This window comes from Microcaecilia unicolor, chromosome 6, assembly GCF_901765095.1.
Source record: "Microcaecilia unicolor chromosome 6, aMicUni1.1, whole genome shotgun sequence".
NCBI lineage: Eukaryota > Metazoa > Chordata > Amphibia > Gymnophiona > Siphonopidae > Microcaecilia > Microcaecilia unicolor.
Genome location: NC_044036.1, coordinates 271950119 through 271973685, shown reverse-complemented (window position 1 = coordinate 271973685; position 23567 = coordinate 271950119). Strand labels below are relative to the sequence as shown.

General features: G+C 44.5%; 1 protein-coding gene across 3 annotated transcripts in view; it reads right to left on the bottom strand.

Annotated features, from left to right (window-relative positions):
* Positions 1–3328: 3328 nt before the first annotated feature.
* The window catches only part of PBX3 (PBX homeobox 3), a 411372-nt gene continuing 391133 nt past the window's right edge, over positions 3329–23567 (bottom strand). For 2 of the 3 annotated variants that reach the window (XM_030207424.1, XM_030207426.1), the window contains one exon: positions 3329–4042. In XM_030207424.1, coding sequence (XP_030063284.1) covers positions 3950–4042 — 93 coding nt within the window. In that variant the 3' untranslated portion in view covers positions 3329–3949. The remainder of the gene's footprint in view (positions 4043–23567) is intronic. The other variant, XM_030207425.1, reaches the window with a different exon arrangement.

Here is a 23567-nt window from a genome sequence, read left to right as displayed (position 1 = left end):
GCAGCCTGCACAGTCCTAGTTGTAACATGGACTCGGTAGGATGTATGACCCATTGAACTTTTTACTGACTCTGGTTGTGAGCCCAACTTTACAACTTCATATGGGGTTATAACCCACAAACTGGGAAATGCTGCCTTAAGACTTCTTTGATTATTTATATATCTTTTACTGTGCCATGCCACATACACCACCCTGTTCACAAGAAACAGCTGGGGTCAGATGTAGAACACTGAATACTGTACATTAGAAGTTTTGAAAGAAAACGTGGATGCTTGTCTGGCATGTAAACACATTTTTGTCATACACATTTTCTTCAGTATTTTCATCAAGCACGGTACAAACGTGCACGTAAAGCACAAGTATCGTAGGCCTGTAAGTATGAGGCAAATAGAAGTTTTCTAGTTTATGAAATGCTTCTCCATTGTGTCCATAGGCTCTTAAAAATTGCCAGTAATTTTACAAGTGAACTATAATAGACAAGCTGTTTCTTCTTTCATGTTGAATTACTATTAATGTTATGCAGCAACTGCACCAACCTTTAGAGGCATCAGATCTCTTTTCTGCTTCCCATTAGGTCTGAATATTGAATAAGAATTTCATTTTCTATGTAGACTTCTGTTCAGTTCTAGTGTACAGATTTTGTGAATACAGATTTTTAATGTTGAATCCTATGGGCCACATATTTTAAGCTTTTTCAACATAGGCCCTTAGAGCACCTTCAACAGAAAATAGGAAAACACCCTGAGTACAGGCAGTCTTACAACTATACTGTACAGTATGCCAACAATTTGTATTACATTAGAAAATGGAGATCATAAGATCTGAATAAATAACTGAGCATATTCTCTTCCAATAGACTATCACTGTTTGCCTTGGTTGTCCATCCTGACGCACAGCATAGGAGAACCTTTGTTATATATCTGAAGCCTGTTTACAAAGCAAACTGGTTTCAATTTAAAGTCTTTATTACTCTGTTAAGCTATGTCCAATCTGCTCAGAACATAGCTACTAGGTAAAAACACAACATCAAAAAGACTTATTTTAATACTGGTGCTTCTAGTAAACCTTTCTGGTGTATGATCGTGCCTTAAGGATAAAATTTGTATTATTTGCCAAGTAATCCACATGACTGTTATCCAATATAAGGAATGGCCAAATTGCACTTATAATTCAAAGGGACCCACATCCTTAATGTTATAAAGAAGCACACTAATGATGCCCGATGGGCACAGGGCAACCAAGTGCGGCCCAAAGGTTGTTGATGGCCTTCCTGTGAACCTCATCAGTATGTGACAGGTTTTTGCCTGTGGCCAGCCAAGATGTGATCAAGATGAGGGACGTCTGTGTGTTCATTATGCTGCCTAGACCTCCACTGACACACTTTACATTTAAAACACTGTTTCCATTGAGTTATGGTATAAACAGTGAAAGTATGGAGATTTGAGAGGCACTATTCAAGAATTTTTCACATCACGCCTCCTGCACTTCAACAAGCCTTTTGGAGGTCCATAAGCCACTGTTAGTAAGGTACAGAATAGATGTGAAGAGCACAGTATCTGGCTTTCTAAAACATATGCATTTGTAGTGGGGAGAAAAAAACCTAAGAAAAGGAAACTGGTTCATTAAGTTCATCCTGTTTGTAGGAGAGCCTGCATAAGTAAATAAAAGTCTTGTGTAAGAAAATGTTTACTGCTGAGAACTCGCTTTTTGTTGAAGTGCTATTTTAAAATGCTATCCTACGATAACTTAATATAAAGGTTGCTGTTTTGTGCAGACATAGCAAAGGCTGAGCCATGTGCTAACTGAATAATGCAAATATACCTGTAAATCTAAAGAGACTATTGAAATGGACTTTTAACATTTGTATTATAAAGTATAGCTTAGTGAAACAATAAGGTTAAGGCTGAGTGCACTGATAGGTAGACCTTCTTTGCTTAGACGTATCAACTGAAAGGCTAAACCAGTTGCATTTATCATTGACTGTTAGCTGTGATTAGCATTAATTTGATTTCCTGTGAGTCAATTTCCTTGTGAGATGGTAAATAGGCCATTACCTGTTATTGACCTTTGCTTTGGTATTAAAGATGGTAATAGTTTTACATAGGTTTCAAAAGATTTTTTATAGATAAAAATTATATTTATAATGTATAATTACAGTTGTGGATAAATATATAGAACACTATAGAAGATAAAGCATTTATGTAAATTCAACAAGCCTATATAATAAGAAAATACATTTACAGATCTACTTTATAATTTCTAATACCCTTCCAAGGACTATTTGCAACAAGTATCAGTGTTTCCAAGAAATAACACCTTGTTGTTCCTCTCTTCACTCTTATGCCCAGCTGAAACCAAGTAATTAAAAAAAAATTGAATCAACATTTCATCATGAAAGAAAAAAGTTTATTCGTGTTTTTGTTTTTAGTGTTTTTTTTTTTAAACTACATATAACTACCACAAGGAAGACTTCTCAATCCAGGATGTAATCCAGTTAGAAAGTAACACGAAACGCTTTAATACATTAGAATCACTGCCACAAATTATTTTCATGACTCAATCGGTTTCAGAATCGCATACAATACAAAAGAGAAAAAAAAAGAAGAGCCCCCGTCATACAGGGTCAAATATACAGTACTGAATACTGAAATCCGTATGCATTACAATTATTTTTTGTTTTTATTTTTTGTGTGGATAAGTAACAAGATGAACATTCAAAATGTTTCTCAGTATTTACAACAGTTTATAACTGTCTTGGACCAAACTTAAGACCTTAAAGTTTCCACCTCAGCTTAAAAGTCGATAACGCAACTATTTTTTTTTTTAAAGATTTTGCTTTTGTTTTTAAAAAGATTACAATGTACATTTCATGAAAGGGGGAAAAAAGTTAATTACAAGATGTGAAAGAGATAAGAGACAAACTACAGCATGAGTATTGTTCAGAGGTAGTAAGTGAGCACTCTAAGCTACAGAACATGTTGAAGTTCTATTGGTTTGTATGAATTCGCATGAGGTAATAAAGCTGTGTCGATTGGTGAGATGTATAAATACTCTTTTGCTACACTATATACAACACTCCTTAAAATGGTGCCTTTTTGCTGCCAAAGAAAGTAACAAATCTTGACAAGTCTGTGTGCAGCACCTACTGGAGCTCATACTGTAAAACCCAGATCTTGATTTTTGTAAAAATAAGCAGCATGTCTCATGTCTTAATAACAATCTTCTTCAGTTACTGAAAAGTAGGGTTGAGCCTGGAAAAGGTATGTGACAAGATCTTTATATACATGTGTGCGTGGGGGGGGGGGGGGTGGTGTGTGTGTGTGTGTATATATATATATATATATATATATATATATAGGGGAGAGAGAAAAAAGATACTTAAAGATATATCTATATGAGGAGGAGGTGCTACTAGTTTCAAATTAAAACACGGCAAAAGAAAATGCATACATTGCTTAACTGAAATTTTAATTTGAACTGCTAGAGATATGCAAATGATGAAAAACAACCATTTCCTGTATTTTTCTTGTGTGTTTAATGATTATAGGCATAAGTGTTACATTTAGGTGGCATGCTTAACAGACTGTACCTGCTTTTACTACTAGCGTTAAGTCTGTTCTCTACTTTTACCTTTATGGCCAAGTATTTGGCAATTCTAGGAGTATCATATTTCAACTGCTGACACTAAATTATCCTAAAATTATTAGATGGTTGTAAACAATGCTAAGTCTTGGCCTAATTTGATAAAGTGCTTTTAAAACTGTTCATTATTGATGTATAAATATAAATGTTTATGATGCTTTAAAAACAGATTTACCAAGTTTTTTCAGACAAGGTTTTACAGTAAAGCTGTAGGTGTTTGGCTACAAAAATTCTTTTTCTTTTCTCCTATTGGTCTGATTGCACTGTTCAGAGCAAGTCAGCTGAGGGGAAAAGCATTGCTAGCAGATTAATTAGAGGTATCAGAGTGCACACTTCCCGGTCCTTCTGTAGGGGAAGTCACAGAAGATGGAGTAGTTGCATCTTGCCATCCTCCATTAGCCTGAAAAGGAAAACACACTAAAATTAATACACATATGCATATTAATTGCATGCTAAAATAGAAAATACGCTCTAAAGCATCTTGTTTTTCAGGTTATGTGAGCAAACTGCATTGTTTGAAACATTTTTTTCAATACAAAGAATACAAAAGTTGCATGCTAACTAAATTTACAAATTCACTAGTCCTGACTGTACAATAATTCTGTTTTTTTTGTTTTCTAGATCGGTGATTCCCAAACCCCAGTCAGGTTTTTAGGATATCCACAATAAATATTCATGGCATCAATTTGCATATATGCTTCATTGATATACAAATCTATCTCATGCAAATCTATCTCATGAAAACCTGACTGGCTGGGGTTCCCCCAGGACAGGTTTGGGAAACTCTGATCTAGGTAAAAAGACATTCAGATATTGCAATGGTATTACTTGTTAGCAAATTGAATACATATAGGATGAGATAGATGTTTGGATAAATCAAAACCACATTCACCATGTATATATGTATGCATGCCATGTTAAATGAGAACCTGCAAAGAGAATGTTAAGTTGAGAACAGCCGAGAGAGAAAACATTTTGTTGTTTGTGCAGGAATGTACAGTACAACATTACCTTGAAATATCTTACAAGTAAAATTACTGTTAGGGTGGCTTATATGAGTTTGGAACAGTGATTCTCACCCTGTGCTCAGGGCACATTCAGCCAGTTGGGTTTTCAGGATATCCCTGATAAATATAGGTGAAAGAGATCTGCATACAAAGGAGGCAGCACATGCAAATTTGTCTCATGTATTCATTGTGGATATTAAAAGAAACCGAGTGTGACTGAGAATTTGCTTGAGAACCCCTGACTCTGAATTAAATTCCTCCAACCAATATGGCATGAGATTTTGTTCGGTGACAGAGGATGCCTTTTAAATACAGGTCAAGCAATGATTTTTTTTTAAACTTTAAATTCAATTTGTTTATCTTTCTGCTTCTTAATCTTAAAAGATCCATTAGCAGGTTCATTGATAATGTTGCTTGCAGTTTAAACATATTCATAACTGGCTGGCCTATGTGTGCTTTTTAGGTTTTAAATAAAGTATTGTTCTTAAATGTTAGCTATAGTAGGTAGAGGAAGGATAGGTGAGTATTCAATAATTTTATTATTATTCCATCTGCTCTCCCATTCTCCATAAATGGAGTACTTTCATGATGTTACTACATGTCTCTTCCTGCTGCTGACCCTCCCTACATTAAACCTGCAGCAGCAACAACAACAGTACTTGGAAACAAATTTGCTTATGTCTTGGCCTATGGAGGCAATTGCTGAAATCAATGTCTGATCAAATTTCTGCTGTGGCAGACACCTTGTCATATATATTTTTATGTTAGGCAAGAAGAGGGAGGTGCAGTCCTCATGAGTAGGTGAATTGAGTGGAAGTGATGGGCCAGCCCTTTCTGGCAAAGCTAAAGCGAGCCAGGCTGACTTTCAGTGCTAGCGGCATATAATAACCTTTGCAGAAATCTTTGTCAAACAACATCCCATCAACAAATGAAAGGTTAGTATATGCTGATTTACTCATGACATGGTCCAGAACCACAACACTTTACCTGTGTTTCTGATATGTAAGCTTTAGCAAATGGTTGCAGGTGGTTAGCAGAGATTCTTGCTGGCCTCCCACTTAGTCACCTCTCCCCTCTCCAGTCGGTTCAAAACTCTGCTGCCCGTCTCGTCTTCCGCCAGGGTCGCTTTACTCATACTACCCCTCTCCTCAAGACCCTTCACTGGCTCCCTATCCGTTTTCGCATCCTGTTCAAACTTCTTCTACTAACCTATAAATGTACTCACTCTGCTGCTCCCCAGTATCTCTCCACACTCGTCCTTCCCTACACCCCTTCCCGTGCACTCCGCTCCATGGATAAATCCTTCTTATCTGTTCCCTTCTCCACTACTGCCAACTCCAGACTTCGCGCCTTCTGTCTTGCTGCACCCTACGCCTGGAATAAACTTCCTGAGCCCCTACGTCTTGCCCCATCCTTGGCCACCTTTAAATCTAGACTGAAAGCCCACCTCTTTAACATTGCTTTTGACTCGTAACCACTTGTAACCACTCGCCTCCACCTACCCTCCTCTCTTCCTTCCCGTTCACATTAATTGATTTGATTTGCTTACTTTATTTATTTTTTGTCTATTAGATTGTAAGCTCTTTGAGCAGGGACTGTCTTTCTTCTATGTTTGTGCAGCACTGCGTACGCCTTGTAGCGCTATAGAAATGCTAAATAGTAGTAGTAGTAGTAGTTTATTCCAGGCGTAGGGTGCAGCGAGACAGAAGGCGCGAAGTCTGGAGTTGGCAGTAGTAGAGAAGGGAACAGATAAGAAAGATTTATCCATGGAGCTGAGTGCACGGGAAGGGGTGTAGGGAAGGACGAGTGTGGAGAGATACTGGGGAGCAGCAGAGTGAGTACATTTATAGGTTAGTAGAAGAAGTTTGAACAGGATGCGAAAATGGATAGGGAGTCAGTGAAGCGACTTGAGGAGAGGGGTAGTATGAGTAAAGCGACCCTGGCGGAAGACGAGACGGGCAGCAGAGTTTTGAACCGATTGGAGAGGGGAGAGGTGACTAAGTGGGAGGCCAGCAAGAAGCAGATTGCAGTAGTCTAAACGAGAGGTGACAAGGGTGTGGATGAGAGTTTTGGTAGAGTGCTCAGAAAGAAAGGGGCGGATTTTACGGATGTTGTAAAGAAAGAAACGACAGGTCTTGGCGATCTGCTGGATATGAGCAGAGAAGGAGAGAGAAGAGTCAAAGATGACCCCAAGGTTTCGAGCTGAGGAGACAGGGAGAATGAGAGAGCCATCAACAGAAATAGAAAATGGGGGGAGTGGGGAGGTGGGTTTGGGGGGAAAAATGAGAAACTCGGTTTTGGTCATGTTTAATTTCAGGTGGTGTTGAGACATCCAGACAGCAATGTCAGACAAGCACACTGAAACTTTGGTTTGGATGCAAGGTGAGATATCAGGGGTAGAAAGGTAGATTTGGGAGTCATCAGCATAGAGATGGTAGGAAAAGCCATGGGATGAGATTAATGAACCAAGGGAAGAAGTGTAGATAGAAAAGAGGAAGGGACCAAGAACAGAACCCTGAGGTACGCCGACAGGCAGAGGGATAGAAGTAGAAGAGGATCCACCAGAGTGAACACTAAAGGTGCAGAGGGAGAAGTAGGAAGAGAACCAGGAAAGGACAGAGCCCTGAATCCAAGTGAGGACAGGGTATCGAGAAGTATGCTGTGATCAACAGTGTCAAAAGCAGCGGAAAGATCAAGAAGAATGAGGATAGAATATTGACCTCTGGATTTAGCCAGTAATAGGTCATTGGAGACTTTAGTAAGTGCAGTTTCGGTTGAGTGGAGAGGGCGAAAACCAGATTGTAGTAGGTCAAGAATAGCATGTGAGGAGAGAAAATCAAGGCAGCGGTGGTGAACAGCACACTCAAGTAATTTGGAGAGAAAAGGGAGGAGGGAGATGGGTCGGTAATTAGAGAGACAAGTAGGGTCGCGTGAAGGCTTCTTAAGGAGAGGTGTGACCACAGCATGTTTAAAGGCAGTAGGGACAGTTGCAGTGGAAAGTGAGAGGTTGTGAATGTGACAGATAAAAGGAATAAGAGAAGGTGAGATGGCATTAAGAGGGTGGGTGGGAATGGGATCAGAGGAACAGGTGGTACATTTTGAGGAAGAAAGGAGAAGTGTAGTTTCCTCTATAGTAACTTCAGGAAAGGAGGAAAAGGAATGAGGGGAAGGAGAGAGAGGGGAACGGACTAGTGGAGGGAGAGGTGGCGAGGTAGAGAATTCAAGGTTTATCTTTTGAACCTTGTCGTGAAAGAATTCAGCAAGGGTCTGAGGAGATAAAGAAGGGGGAGTTGGGGGAGGGGGCACCTTGAGGAGAGAGTTCAATGTGGTGAAGAGAAGTCGAGGGTTAGAGCCAAGAGAGTTGGTCAGTTGGATATAATAATCCGGTTTGGCGCGTAAAAGAGCAGATTGGAAGGAGGTCAGCATGAACTTAAAGTGTAAGAAATCAGCAAGGGCCCGAGATTTCCGCCAGAGGAGTTCGGCGGAGCGGGTACAGGAACACAGGTAGCGGATATTAGAAGTCAGCCAAGGTTGGGGTTTTGTACGCCTTATAGGGCGGGTCATCAAAGGTGCAAGTGTGTCTAAGGCAGAGGATAGAGTGTTGTTGTAAGAAGAAACAGCCTCGTTGACAGACGTGGATGGTGCCACAGTAGAGAGGAGGTTTGAAACATGGTAGGATAGAGATGAAGGGTCAATATCGTGAAGATTCCTAGATAAATTAGATAGGATGGGGCTGGGAGGGAGGAGATTTAAGTGTGAAAGTTATAAGATGGTGATCAGAGAGGGGAAGATCAGAGGCAAGGAAACTAGAGGGTGAACAGTTGGAGGAGAACATGAGATCAAGACAGTGACCATTTTGATGAGTGGGGGAGGTGGAGCATAGTTGGAGATTAAAGGAGGGTGTTAAAGCTAGTAACTTGGAAATATAAGAGTTGGAAGGATCATTAGCAGGAATATTAAAGTCACCAAGGATGAGAGAGGGGGAGGAAGGATCATGGAAGAAGGCAAGACAGGCATCAAAGTCACTGAGAAAGGATGAAAGGGACTTATCAGGGGGACGATAAATGACCGCTATTCGAAGAGGCAGAGGAGAGAAAAGGTGACTTTGTTTTTCTATCCATATTGGTCCCAGTCTCTGATTCTGCTGCTCTCTATCTGTTCCTTTAACTCCGTTTCCAGGGCTTCCTTTCCATTTATTTCTTGCCATACATCCATAAGTAAAAGCTGGGTCCTCCTCCGTAGAATTGACTGGAGGAGGTATAACGTGGATCCAGCTTTTGCCTATTTTCCCCATCCATGTGCAGTTTTTCTCCTCTCTTCCCTTTCCCTCATCTCCATCCATGTCCATCTTCTTCTTTTTTCTTTCCTACCCTCCATCCATGTCCAGCACTTCTCCTCTCTCCTTCCCTCCATCCATGTCCAGCATTTCTCCTCTCTCCTCGCGAACTCCTCCATCCATCCATGTCCAGCAATTCTCCTCTATCTCCTGCTCTCCTCTCCATCCATTTCCAGCATTTCTCCTCTATTCCCTGCCCTCTCATCCATATGCATCTCCTTCCTCTCTTCCCTCCTCTCCATCCATGTCCAGCATGTCTCCTCTCTCCCCTGCCCTCCCCTCCCATGTCCAGCGATTCTCCTCTCTCCCCTCTCATCCATGTCCAACGATTCTCCTCTCTCCGCTGCCCTCTCCTTCTATCCATGTCCAGGGAATCTCTCTTCCCTGACCTCCCCTCCCATCCATGTCCAGTATGTCTCCTCCTTCCCCTGCCTTCTCCTCCTATCCATGTCCAGTGATTCTTCTCTGCCCCCTGTCCTCCCCTCCCATCCACCTCAGCAATTCTCTCTCCCCTGCCCTCCCCTCCCATCCATCTCCAGCAATTCTCTCTTCCCTGCCCTCCCCTCCATCCATGTCCAGCACTTCTCCTCTCTCCTCCCCTCCATCCATGTCCAGCATTTCTCCTCTCTTCTCTCCCCTGTATCCATATAAAGCAGTAATTCTCTCTCCTACATCCAAGTCCAGCATTTCTCCTCTCTCCCCGCCAACCCCTCCATCCATCCATGTCCAGCAATTCTCCTCTATCTCCTGTTCTCCTCTCCATCCATTTCCAGCATTTCTCCTCTATTCCCTGCCCTCTCATCCATATGTATCTCCTTCCTCTCTTCCCTCCTCTCCATCCATGTCCAGCATGTCTCCTCTCTCCCCTGCCCTCCCCTCCCATGTCCAGCGATTCTCCTCTCTCCCCTCTCATCCATGTCCAACGATTCTCCTCTCTCCGCTGCCCTCCCCTCCCATCCATGTCCAGTATGTCTCCTCCTTCCCCTGCCTTCTCCTCCTATCCATGTCCAGTGATTCTTCTCTGCCCCCTGTCCTCCCCTCCCATCCACCTCAGCAATTCTCTCTCCCCTGCCCTGCCCTCCCATCCATGTCCAGCAATTCTCTCTTCCCTCCCCTCCCATCCATGTCCAGCGATTCTCCTCTCTCCCCTCCATGTCCAGAAATTCTCTCATCCCTGCCCTCCCCTCCCATTGATGTCCAGCAATTCCCTCCCCTGCCCTCCCCATCCATGTCCAGCAATTCACTCTTCCCTGCCCTCCCATCGATGTCCAGCAATTCTCTCTTCCCTCCCCTCCCATCCATGTCCAGCGATTCTCCTCTCTCCCCTGCCCTCCCCTCCCCTCCCATCGATGTCCAGTGATTCTCCTCTCTACCCTTCCCTCCCCTCTCCCATGTCCAGCGATTCTTCTTCCCCCAGCCCATCCTCCTTCTCCACTGCCTGCCAACGTCAGACTCAGCAGCGTGAACGGTGCAGGCAGCGATTGAGAGAGGATGGCAGCATCAGAGCTTCCCTCTGCGAGTCCTGCCTATGCGGAAACAGAAAGTTGAAACAACGTAGACAGGACTCGCAGAGGGAAGCTCCGACACTGCCATCCTCTCTCAATCGCTGCCTGCACCGTTTGCGCTGCCGAGTCCTAGAAAAACAGTAAGTTGGGGAGTGAGAGGAAGGGTGCAGTACTCGCCGGGGGGGGGGGGGGGGGGGGGAAGGTGCTGGTATGCCGTATCAGTGCGTACCGGCACAAAAAAAAGTCCTGCTCCTACCACCCTGCGACCTCAATTCATGTCCTCTAGTTTTACCATTTTCCCTTCTCTGAAAAATATTTGTTTCTATATTAATACCTTTCAAGTATTTAAATGTCTGTATCATATCTCCCCTGTCCCTCCTCTCCTCTAGGGTACAAATATTCAGGTCTTCCATTTTCTTCTTTTATGTCTTTTGGTGCAAGCCCCACACCATTTTTGTCACCTCCCTCTGGAAAGTTTCAAGTCTTCTTACTTCTTTAGCAAGATACAGCCTCCAAAACTGAACACAATACTCCAAGTGGGGCCTCAACACCTCCTTCCGTCTGCAGGTTATGCCTCTCTCTATACAGCCTAGCATCCTTCTGGCTACAGCCACTACCATGTCACATTGTTTCATCACCTTCAGATCCTCAGATACTATCACCCCAAGGTCCTTCTCCCTGTCTGTGCATATCAGCCTCTCACCGCCTAACACATATGGCTCCCTTGGATTTCTACTCCACAAGTGCATCAGTCTGCACTTCTTTGCATTGAATTTTAATTGCCAAACATTAGACCATTTTTCTAACTTTTGCAGTTCCTTTTTCATGTTTTCCACTCCCTTTGGGGTGTCCGCACTGTTACAAATCTTGGTATCATCCGCAAAAAGAAACCTTACCTTCTAACCATTACTCAAGCCCTCTCCCTTTGTTTCTTCTACCTGTAACCCTTACCCACCTTACCCCTGTGGTCTGTCTTGTTTAACTTCTGTCATGGTTGATTTTAGTTACTACCACTTCTGACAATAAAGCTATGCCAGGCATCTGATACTTTCTCATTGTGAAGAAATACTAATAACTGGTAAAATTACCATATACCCCTTTATCTCAAGAGACTAGACTCTGCTCTATTAAAATAATGCCTTGCATAGTTTTCTCAAATGTGTTCTTTAGTGATTGTATATTGGAAATTGTACCATACTTCTGTATTTGACAATCTTTCCAATATAAAATCAGATTTAAAATATAATCTAATTTGTACCCAGGAATGGGGAAATCACATTACATTAAATGTTCTATCAACAAAAATAACCAGAAGTTTAGCAGAGTGCTTTCAAGCTAAACTCAATAGCACTCTTTCAAAACGAATAGCTAGAAAGAACTTTGAAATACATTGTTTCAATTTCTCTCTCAATCTTTGATCATTCTCACCCTTTTTGTTCTATTTAATTCATAGCCAGATATCAGGCTTTGAAATTTCTAAAATGTCTTCAAATTCAGCCACTTTCAACCACTTTCAGTCCCATCTAAGTAAAAAATTGTCATGGTTGCTGCTATCAGAACATGACTGACAAGGCTGTGTACCCTTGAAGGCAGTGACTATTTTGTTTCTCCACTGTATATCGATACTATAGGGCAGGGCTTCCTAAAGCTGTTTTGGGGACCCCATAGACCGTTGGGTTTTCAGGATATCCACAGCGAACATCATATGAAATAGGTTTGTATGTGGTAGAGGCAGGATATGCAAATTTATTTCATTGTGGAAGTCCTGATAATTCAACTAGTGGGTGTGGGTGGGTGTGGGTGTGTGTGTGGGGGGGGGGGGGGGAACAGGTGCAGACATAAGCATATGTTTATGATTATTTCCTATACTGCCTTTAATACTTAGTAGCAAGGCGGCTTACAATCATAAATTTTTAAAAAACTACAGGAAAGGAACTCAATCAATATAGGATCATACAGAGGTTAGACTGGCCAGCATGCTCTATAGTTGCCTTATGTCCTCTAGCAATCCAAACAGCTGCAGGGGATCTGAAGGCAGTTCGTTTTTACACTCCGAGGCCCCTCTCTTATCGCTCATTCATCCTTAAGTCTCTTTCTGTGCTCTTCTCTCTATTAATGATCAGTGCCTTCAGATCCCTTCTGCCAATCAAGTCTACTATGAGACTCCTAGGAATAGAGCTTTTCTTTGCATGGCACTCTCATTTTGGAACTCTCTCCCCCAACCCCTTAGGTTTGAGCTCTCTTATCCAAAATTTAAATTGTTACTGAAAACTCACCTTTTTGGGGGAAAAAACCCCTTTGATTTAAGCCTGGGTGATGGCAACGCCATGAGGATTTACTAGATTCCACAATCTATCCCTCTTGTCATCCCTCCCCTCCTGTAATTTGTCCCTTAATATTCTCCCTACCTGCCTACCTTTTCTGCTGGTTTTTCTTTGTCATTTTCCCTGTTAAAATTGGTGCTGTTTTCTTGTTTTAACTGGATTTTGTTGTATACCACTTTGCTATTATTTAAGGAAAATGGTATATCAAATAAAGAAAACTATAAACCATTTTGAACCTTTGGCCTATTAAGTTTCTGTCATGGCAAAAGCAATGGAGAAAATATGGACTTTAAGCACAGCACAAAATTTCAAATGGGAAGTTCTGACTGTAGCATAATAGGAAGGAGATACCAAAGTACAGGGGCATCGAACTTAATGGATATTGCTGGATATAAGAAACAGCTAGATAGATATATAAAACAAAGAAAAAGCACTGTCTGGTGGATTCTAAATGGACCAATCTAAATCTCAAAAAAAGAGCTTAAAAGGGTATTTATACAATGATAAACTCGTATAAACTTTACAAAATATCCTTGCACTTTCCTGATGTGACTAGATAATTATTAAACGGAGGAAAAAAAGCCTCATATTTTAAGGGAACACTCTGTCATTGGTAAACCAATATTAGGGAGGTCTCCTAAATCATCATGGGCAAAAACCTCCTTATTATTTTAATATTGTGTGTGAAAATGTGGCTACTGCTCAAAATATTTCTGCAAATAAAGCCGTCTATATATTTAATCGACGGATCACTTATCTTTTTAACTCAACAGTTAAACCCTCCATCCTCCACCTCCAGCCCCGCCCCCCTGAGTTCGTCGCCGCCGCTCCCCCCCTCCACCGGACCCCCCCTCTGCCGTAATGGCCGGTGCAGTGCCTCTCACAGGAAGAAGGAGAGAGACCTCGGAGGAGACAGAAGCGATCGAGAACAGCTGATACAACCCGTGCAGCGCCTTCACACACAGGTGAGAGGCGCTGCACCAGCCATTACGGCAGAGGGGGGGGGGTCCGGTGGAGGGGGAGAGCGGCGGCGACGAACTCATGGGGGTGGGGCTGGAGGCGGAGGATGGAGGGAGGCGGAGCATTGCCGACAGTAGCAGAAGAGAGAGACAGGAAGGGCGGGGGGGGGGGGGCAGCGATGCAGAAGTTTAGATTTTTAACATTTTGTATTTCATGAACGGAGAAGCGGAGAGCAGCGGCGATCTAAGGCGGGGGGCGGGGGGGGGGGGGCAAGGCCATCCACACAGGACGCTCCTAATGAGCGCCTCTGCCCCCTCCCGATCCTTTGTTAATGTTTGTGGAGACATTTTTTTATGCAGGGGAAAGCGGGGAGCCACGTGTTTGTATTGTTTTCTTTTTTTGTTGTTGTTTTGACGTTTCTGGCATGCGCAGAGCAGCCAGCATAACGCTTGGCTGCACTGCACATGCTTTAGGAGCCGATTACCGACGGGGATTGATGCATGGTTCTTTACAATACCGCACCGAACTTGTGCGACTTGTTTTTTTGGAGCATTGTTCGTTTTTTAAAATTTGGTAATGGCTTTTACGATTTTGCATTTTTTACGTTTGGTTGATGCATCTGGGCCTGAAAGCCTTAGCAACCGAGCTGAGGCATGAAAATTTTAGCTGAGGACACACAGGATGGCATACAAGAGCCCTCGGCGCAGCCCTGGTTAAGAGAAGAACTTTCCTCCCCCATCCCTCAGATGGACATTGATTAGCTTTCTCTCTCTACCACCAACATACACTCTCACTCTGTGTGAGCCCTTACATCCTACAATGTCTGTCACCACCAACCTCAACCTTCCCACCTGCACAGCTGTAGCTGCAAGAGGGTGACAAGATAAAATGTTTTCAAATTATTGTATTTCTTTATAATTTTTAAATTCATTTATTTTCATCTCTAGCCTTTCCTTACTAATTCAATTTATCTTTTCCACATTAACTCTTCCCTCTTATTTCTGTTTTCGCCTTTTTGGTTTTGTAATTTTCTTTGTTTCCTAGTTTTTTGAGGGGGTTTGATTTTGTAATTTTCTTTTACCCATTTTATTTTCTCAGCATTTTCCCTAGTTATGTGAAGCCGGTTGTTAACTTGCTTGTGTTATTCCTAGGTTCCATTTTTTATTTCCCCTTTTTCTTTTTTAAATTCTACCTATACTCTTCCATTTTCCTCTTGTTTCCTTTCTGCTCTTACCCACCCCTCCCCTTTGTTCCTCTTCTCCTTACACAGATTATTCTATTCCACTCACTCACCCTTCTCCACCTCTTCATAATTCCCTTGTCACTTCTTTCCCTTCTCTTCCTCTATACCTTCTTCCTTGCTCCTCTCTTCTCCACACCACTCTTTCCCTTTATCCATATATATATATATATATATGAAACTTTATTATACATTTTATTGGTACAAAGGTACAGTGTAGCAACCAATTTATAAGTAATATTAAAACATACAATAGTCTTGTATGTTTTAATATTACTTATAAATTGGTTGCTACACTGTACCTTTACTCTGAATAGTAAATAGTCTTTACTCTAAATTTCATATGGTCATGCAACCTCTCGGAACTCACCCCTGAGTACAAGGAAATGCCAGATGTGCTCACTCAATACCTCAAACCTCATTTGCAGTTTCTGAAAGAATTGCCCTTTCCCTGTTGTATGGTTGGAAACTTGTTTGGAAGGAAGATTAGACTAAATAGATGGATACAGAAGGGGTAGGCAGATAAAGGAACAATCTAGATACACAGTAAGGAGAGAGAATGAATGACTAAGTAAGAAATGAAAGGCAAGAAACTAAACAAACAGTAAAAGAGGGGAAGGTAAAAGGGTGCAGGGGCAGCTGAAGGTGGGTTATAGGGAAGCAGGCTGGAAGAGGAGAGAGAAATTGGATTGACAGGGAAGGGAGGCTAGTGAATAGTGGACAGATGAGAAAGGAAAGATGCGAAAATAGACTGAAATAGAAGCTGGACAGCATAAGGAAAGGCAATGGATGTAGACATGAGGCACGAGAGAATCTGACTGAAGTAGAGGAAGGATGGATGGCTGGCTACTAAATGACTTGAGGCAGATTCCTCGTCTCCCATGTCCGCGGGGACTGCACTCACCTCTCCGGGGCACTTTGTAGACTCCTGTTCACAGATAGACATGTCAATACAGAGAGCTGCTTTAGCTGGAAGCTAAAGCAGAGATCTGATACAGTGCTGCCTGCTCAAAAGTTGGCTGTTTCAGTGCTACTGAAGCAGCAATTGAGGCATGCTAGGAACAGCCGGTTCAGTCCCTCCTTATTCATTCAGATGCAGACACAAACTCTGAGGTGTAGGATTTCAGACTGCTTTATGTACAGCTGTAAGCTGTTTCTTTTTGTTCTTCTGACCCAGAGCTGCCGAGAGGGGGGCAAAATTCCCTGGGCCTCCAAGGGGGGCCCGGCACCGGGGTCTCTCTCTCCTGTTCCTGGTGGGACCCGAGTGATCGCGTCCCGACAGGAGCAGGAGAGAGAAAACTCTGGTGCCTTGGCCGGGCCCCCCTTGGAGGCTGGGGAGGACCCGGAGGAGCACTTCCAGCGCTGCTCTTCCGTCCAGCTGAGCGGCTGCTTTTCCACTCAGGCGCGCATGCTCAGTTTTGAAACCGAGCATGCCCTGAGAGAAAAAGCAGCCACAGGGGCAGGCAATCGGCAGAACAGCACAACAAGGTATTTCAGTTGCGGCAGCTGTGCCGATTGTGGGGGGAAGCGGCCCTGCCCCGGGCCTGGTTCAGTCTCTCGGCGGCCCTGTTCGGATCTGACACCACATATGGAGTTTGCTGGCATATCAATTCAGCATCAGGTTCAGGCTCAAAAGTGCATCACAGAGTTTTATAAGGCTAGAAAATGCAGAAGCCGTGTCGGCAAGCAACATTCTCTGCACTCCACAACTTACAAGCTTCTTCAAAAGGTACTGCACCCGGGCCTTAGCTTTCCTTGGTGCAACTAGTGGCCTTTTGTATGCCTAGCTGATTTCACGTTACATTTTTCTGGTGATTTTTGTCTTTTTTGTTCACTGGCACTTAATTTCATGTAGCTACAGTCTACTTTTGTCACGTGCTCTTACATACAGATGATCAGAAGCAAATGCCGATGCTAGAGGCTGTTAGCGCCATACTAGTGCCTATGTTTGCTACCTCCCTGAGGTGAAACAATGCACTCGTGGGCTCTGATTGCAACTAGCATGCAAATGTATGCAAAACAGAGCTATTAGCACAAATAGCATGCAAATGCATGCTAAAACTATTCATCCCCAATGATCAGCAACCAGCGTGCCAAAGATTGGCTTGCTGGCCATGACAAACCCTATGCCAGCTCCGAGCTGGCGTTAGGGTTTGCAGACCATTGGGGAGGAATGGTGAGCCCTGTCCAGCATGCATTTGCATGCTAGAAGGCCCCCCATTTCCCCCAACAAAGCAAACCCCCAGGAACTGACGACCCCCCTCCCCCAGTGACTGGGGGCTGGAGGTCTGGTGGATCTCCGGTCCCCTTGACCCCCCCCACAGGTTCAGGGAGGGCTGGAGACCCCCCTAACCCCCCAGCATTTCTAAAAAGTTCCTGGTGGCCCAGTGGGCGACCGATGACCTGACCCCCCCAAGCGACAGGGGGGCTTGGAGGTCCGGCGGACCTCTGATCCCCCCAACACAGTTCAGGGAGGGCTGGAGATCCAGTGGGTCTCCAGCCCCCCCAACCCCCCCCAGCATTAGTAAGGGATCCCTGGTGGTCCAGTGGGCCGCTGTCAATCCCCCTACCCCCAACCCCCCTACCTTGAGTTGTAGGAGGGAAGTAACCTGCCTCCCTCCTCTTCCTTCGACGCCACCTGCAAAATGGCGGCACCCAGCCCTGCCCAGTGTATCCTGGGATGTGCTGGGCGGGGCTTCACACCATATAAGGGAGTTTCTCCTGGTGCAAACCATGCAAAAAAGTCACTTCCGCCCCCTGATGCTGTGGCAGAGGGGGGTAGCTGGTGGAGCCAATCAGCTGTAACATCAAAAAGTGCTCGCAGTAAGGTCTGAGAGTACAGCCGCGCTCCTCTGTTTGCTGGAGAGTAGTGACCGCTTTTGTTTATGGCAGAGCTACTTTGCTTAGGTCTGACAAGCACTACAACTGGCTCAAAAAATTCATGAAAATGTAATAACTGGCTCTGGCAAGCTGGTGAGAGCCAGCTCCAGCACATCACTGGATATATCTCACCTTGGTTACAATAGAACAAATAGAATGTCACTTAAGAAAGAATGAGACTATAAATAAATATGCAAATACAAATAAAATGAAATGGAAACATTCCAAAAACAGACCATGTGAACACTGAAGAAAATGAAACAGAAATGCATTTTCTTCTGTAGTGAAAAAAATGCAAGAAATACCCATTTTCAAAGCTTACATATGCCATGCTCTAAAATTTGAAAATTGATCATGTTATTCTCCAGTTTGGGTTAGACCTGGCCAATTGCTTTTGCTTGTTTTTCTCTTAAGTCTTTTTCCAGGATCTCAATTCTCTGATTTTTTTTTCCTTCATTCTTTCAGTCTTCTTCTATCCCTCCTTTGTAACTCTCTCTGACATTGATCCTTTGGTTTCACCTTTTTTCTCCATTTCTCTTATCTTCCTATAGCTAGATTTTATTCTTCTTTTCTCTATGCTTACCTCTCTAGTTCATCCATTTCCACCTGTGTCTCTCATTCCTTTGTCAGCCTCCTATTCCCATCTTTCAGCCATTTTCTAGTCAGTTTCCATTCTCTGTACTCATTCCTTCTCCAGCCTCATCTACCTCTGCCTCTTATCCCCTCACCAATTCCAGTTCCTTCCCTGTCACTCATCCCTTCTCCGCAACCAGTTCTTTTATGTCTTACCACCTTATCCAGGTTCCCATCCCCCCCTTTTACCTCCCCATTTCCACCCTCTCATATCTCCTTCAAAGACCTGTCCCCTTCCTTTGTCTCTCTCCCCACTCCACAGCCCTCTTCCTCTTTCTCTCTCTTCCCCAGAGTCCATTGCCCCTGTCTCTCCCACATCCCTAGCATCCATTCTCCATCTCTTCCACTTTACCCTCTTCCTCACCATCTGCCCACCTAACCCCTAACCCCATAGGAATGTAATGGGGGGCATCATTTAGTGCACACTAATGATTAGCGCACCTCAGTAAAATGATCCCTTTCTTAGGTTGTTTGGTTCCATTCTCTTTCCATACAGGTTTTCTTTGTGTTTATCCCACACAATTTTCAATTCCATTACTGTTTTCATATCTACTACCTCCTGTGGGAGCATATTCCAGGTATGTACCACCCCTTCTGTGACATTATTCCTGTCGGACCCCTTGTAACTGCCTTCCCGTCTCTGGAAAAAGTTTGTTTACATATTAATACTATTCAAATACTCAGGGCCGGTCTTAGCAGTTGCGGGGCCCTGTGCAGACCAGTTCAGTGGGGCCCCTGCCCCCACCTAGCTCCGCCCCTTGTTGACAAGATGTATTTTAAAATTTGTTATTTCAAATAAAGACAAATCAAGCAAAACTTTACAGAAAATCTAATTCAAATAAGCACAATGCTATCACAGAAAACCTTTGGGTTTAAAAAGCAAAACCATGTGCATGTAAGAACTCGACAAATCAAGTCTATTTCCAGGTAGGGAGCCTCGAGGTCACATTTTAGAGAGCCGCGACGGTATCGCCCGGGGCGGTCCAACGCAGCCTTTCAGCATCCTCGTTTTGGGCAGCGTTCTTCCTTTTGCAATGAGAAGCATCCGGCTGGACCCCCCTCCCTTGAGGGGGCTCCTTCTCAGGCCTCTCGATGATGGGGCACAGGTCCACTCGAAAGGAGAGCAGATCGGTGGCCGGCTTTCTCTGTTTCTTCCAGAGTGGGCCAGAATTACTTCGGACCAGTGGGTCCTCGATGTGGTGCGAGAAGGTTACAAGCTAGAATTCTTCTCTCCCGTCACAGACTTTTTTCTGGAGTCCCGCTTTGTATTGTGGGCCAAGAGGACAGCAGTTCTGCACTGTTTGCGAGACCTGCTAAGGATAGGGGCTATCGTGCCTGTTCCTCCTCTCAAAAGGCACACAGGTCGGTACTCCATCTTCTTTGTGGTTCCAAAGAAGGGAGGGGCTTTTCGGCTTATTCTCGATCTCAGAAAAGTAAACCAGTTTTTGCGGGTTCGTCACTTCCGCATGGGGATACATTAAAGGCAGTTATTGCTGCTGTTCAACCAGGTGAGTTTTTGATGGCTCTCGCTTTGAGGGAATTATATTCCCATTTGGCAGCCCCATCAGAGATTTCTCAGACTTGCGGTGCTGGGTCAGCACTTCCAGTTTCGGGCCCTTCCTTTTTCGGAATGGCCACTGCCCCATGCACTTTTTCCAAGGTCATGGTGGTGGTGGAGGCGTTCCTGCAGAGGGAGGGGATTGGAGTGCATCCATATCTCGACGACTGGCTGATTCGGGTGACGACAGCAGAGGCGAGTCGAGTGGTCACCGACCGAGTGATTGCAGTGTTGCAATCCTTAGGTTGGGTGGTCAATATGGACAAGAGTCATCTGGTGCCTACTCAGAGTCTGGAGTATCTTGGAGTGCAATTCGATACGAAGCGGGGGAAGGTGTTTCTCCCCGAGGGGCAAAGGATTAAATTGCTTTCTCAGGTACGGACCTTATTGAGTCATTGCGCTCCCCGAGTGTGGGTCTTTGTTCAGCTCCTCAGTTCCATGACGGCGACCTTGGAGTTCATTCCATGGGCAAGGGCTCACATGCGGCCTCTTCAGAATTTCCTTTTGAGCAGATGGTCGCCAACATCGCTGGATTATCAACAATGCCTTCCTTGGTCGAGCCGGGCCAGGGACAATCTCGCATGGTGGCTCCAGTCAGCCAATTTGCAAAAGGGTGTTTCTCTGGCATCTCCCAATTGGGTGGTAGCCGTGACAGATGCCAGCCTTGCGGGCTGGGGAGCCCATTGTCTTCATCGAGTAGCGCAGGGATCATGGACCCCTCTCGAAGCGACTTGGCCAATAAATCGTATGGAATTGCGAGCAGTCGTGAATGTGCTGCAGAGTTTTCAGGACCTTCTGCAGGGGCAGGTGGTTCGTGTATTCCCGGACAACACCACGATGGTGGCCTACATCAATCAGCAGGGAGGCACTCGCAGTCTTCCCTTGGCAGAGGAAGCATCTCGTCTTCTAGTATGGGCGGAAGTGCTTGTTCAGAGTCTGTCGGCAGTGCACATTGCAGGTCAAGACAATGTTCAAGTGGATTTTATCAGCCGGACTCTTTTGGACGCAGCGGAATGGACGCTGTTGGACTCAGCTTTTCAGCTGATCTGTCAACATTGGGAAAGACCAGTAATGGATCTCGTGGCTATGGCTTGCAATGCCAAATTTCCTCAGTTCTTCAGCCGCAAACGGCAGCCAGGATCCGCAGGATTGGACGCTCTTCTCCAGCCATGGCCAGAACAGCTACTGTTTGTTTTTCCTCCATGGCCTCTGATAGGGAGAGTTCTTTGCCGCATAGGGTGGCATCGGGGGCCGGTCATTCTAGTGGCCCTGGACTGGCCCCGACGGTCATGGTATGTGGATCTCGTTCGAGCACTCTCAGAGCCACCATTGCGACTTCCGGTGGTTCCCGATCTGCTGCATCAAGGGCCAGTTCAGATGGAAAATCCCTCCCGCTTTGGTCTTACGGCCTGGCTATTGAGAGGCGGCAGCTGAGGAAGAAGGGATTTTCAGGACCAGTCATTGCCACTCTTTCGGGGGCACGGAAGCAGTCTACTTCAGCAGCATACGCGCGAGTGTGGAAAGCTTTCTTGGCGTGGTGTGCTTTGCGTACTGAATCGCCTTTTTGGGCGGACATTCCGGTTATTCTGGAGTTCCTTCAGGATGGTCTTCAAAAGGGATTGGCATATAATTCCCTTTGAGTGCAGGTGGCCGCGCTAGCTTGTATTAGGGGCAAACTGGACAGTTCCGCTTTAGCAGCTCACTCTGATGTAGTCCGTTTCCTACGCGGGGTTCTTTGGCTTTGGCCTCCTCTGCGGCAGCCGTGCCCGGCATGGCATTTGAATGTGGTACTGCGAGCTCTCCAGGCCCCACCGTTTGAGCCGTTGAATAAGGTTTCTGAGAAAGATCTAACACTTAAGACAGTGTTTTTGGTGGCCATTGCTTCGGCTAGGAGGATTTCTGAAATTCAGGCTTTGTCTTGCAGAGATCCTTTTTTGCAGTTTTCTGGAGCAGGGGTGTCGATCCGAACGGTGCCATCGTTTCTACCTAATGTGGGTCGGCTTTCCATGTCAATCAGGCAGTTTATCTTCCATCTTTTCGAAGAGAGGATTATCCGGGGGAGTTTGCCTCGCTACGTTTCCTGGACTTACGGAGAGCCTTGTTTCGGTACTTGCAGATCTCTAACGAGTTTCGACGCTCGGATTATGTCTTGTCAGGATCAAAAAGAGGTGAGGCGGCTTCTAAAGCTTCCATTGCTCGCTGGATTAAGGAAGCCATTGGAGTGGCGTATCTGCTACAAGGGCGGGCATATCCAGTGGCCCTGAAGGCGCATTCTACTCGGGCACAGAAGGCTTCTTGGGCAGAGGTGGAGGCCTTATCTCTGGAAGAGATTTTCGGGTGGCTACTTGGGCGTCCCATCAGGCTAGATGTGTCTGCTCGGGAGGATGCGAGTTTTGGGGCGGGAGTGTTGGCGCGGGGAGCGTCGGCTTTCCACCCTACTTAAGGAATGCTTTGGTACATCCCACCAGTTCCTGGATTCATCTGCTGCAAGTGACAAGGAAGGTAAAATTATGTCTTACCTGATAATTTTCTTTCCTTTAACGCAGCAGATAAATCCAGGATCCCTCCCTAGTTCAGTTGACGGTTTTTTCATTTTCCGTGCAGTGTGGCTATTTTTTCCTTCCAGGTTCTCTTTTGCAGAGTTCAGACAGATATGGGAACACGGAAAGGATTCCGATTTCTGGATCAAGTTGCAGTTATTTTGAAGTTCTTATTTGGTTCTCTGTTTTTCATAGTGAGGATGGTTTCTGGTTGTTATTGGTTTCATATTTTTGGCCTTGGCAAATGCTTACGAATGACATACTAACTGAGGAAGGAGCTGGCCGTCTGGCATCACTGCCTTTAGTTTGCTTATCTCTATCTCCACTTGCTGGTAGGCAGACTTAACCCACTAGTTCCTGGATTCATCTGCTGCGTTAAAGGAAACAAAATTATCAGGTAAGACATAATTTTACCATTTTCCACTGAACATAATTAATGTTGTATGAACTTGGTGGCTAATAGTGTGCTGAACTGGACAATGTTGGCACATTTAGACTGACTCTGGACAGTTCTGCACGAAGAAAACCCTTCCCTCTTTATTCAATATCTTCTCTGTTGTAATAAAAAAAGGCAGGTGCATTTTTATAATATACCACTGCATTCCACAAAGCAAAAGGAGCAAGTTCCCACATGCCAATTTTTCTTTTGATGTAGGCACAGGAAAAAAAAGATGTTAAATGCTCCCAGGTCTCGACCTAATTAATGACTTTTCTAAACTGTACTTATAAATAGTAAGTCTGATTGTTAAGCACCTGATAACTCATAATGTCTGCTTTGGTGGCCCTTTACTAGGTGTAAACATCAGAATAGTCCCTATAAACCAGCCCCTCCAAATGACACAATGATTATGTTTTAGAACTAATTAGATGAAACCAATAAGTCCTCTGTATACATCCATATGCTACAAAGCTGGCATCTTTGAAAATATAAGTGAGGCCCAA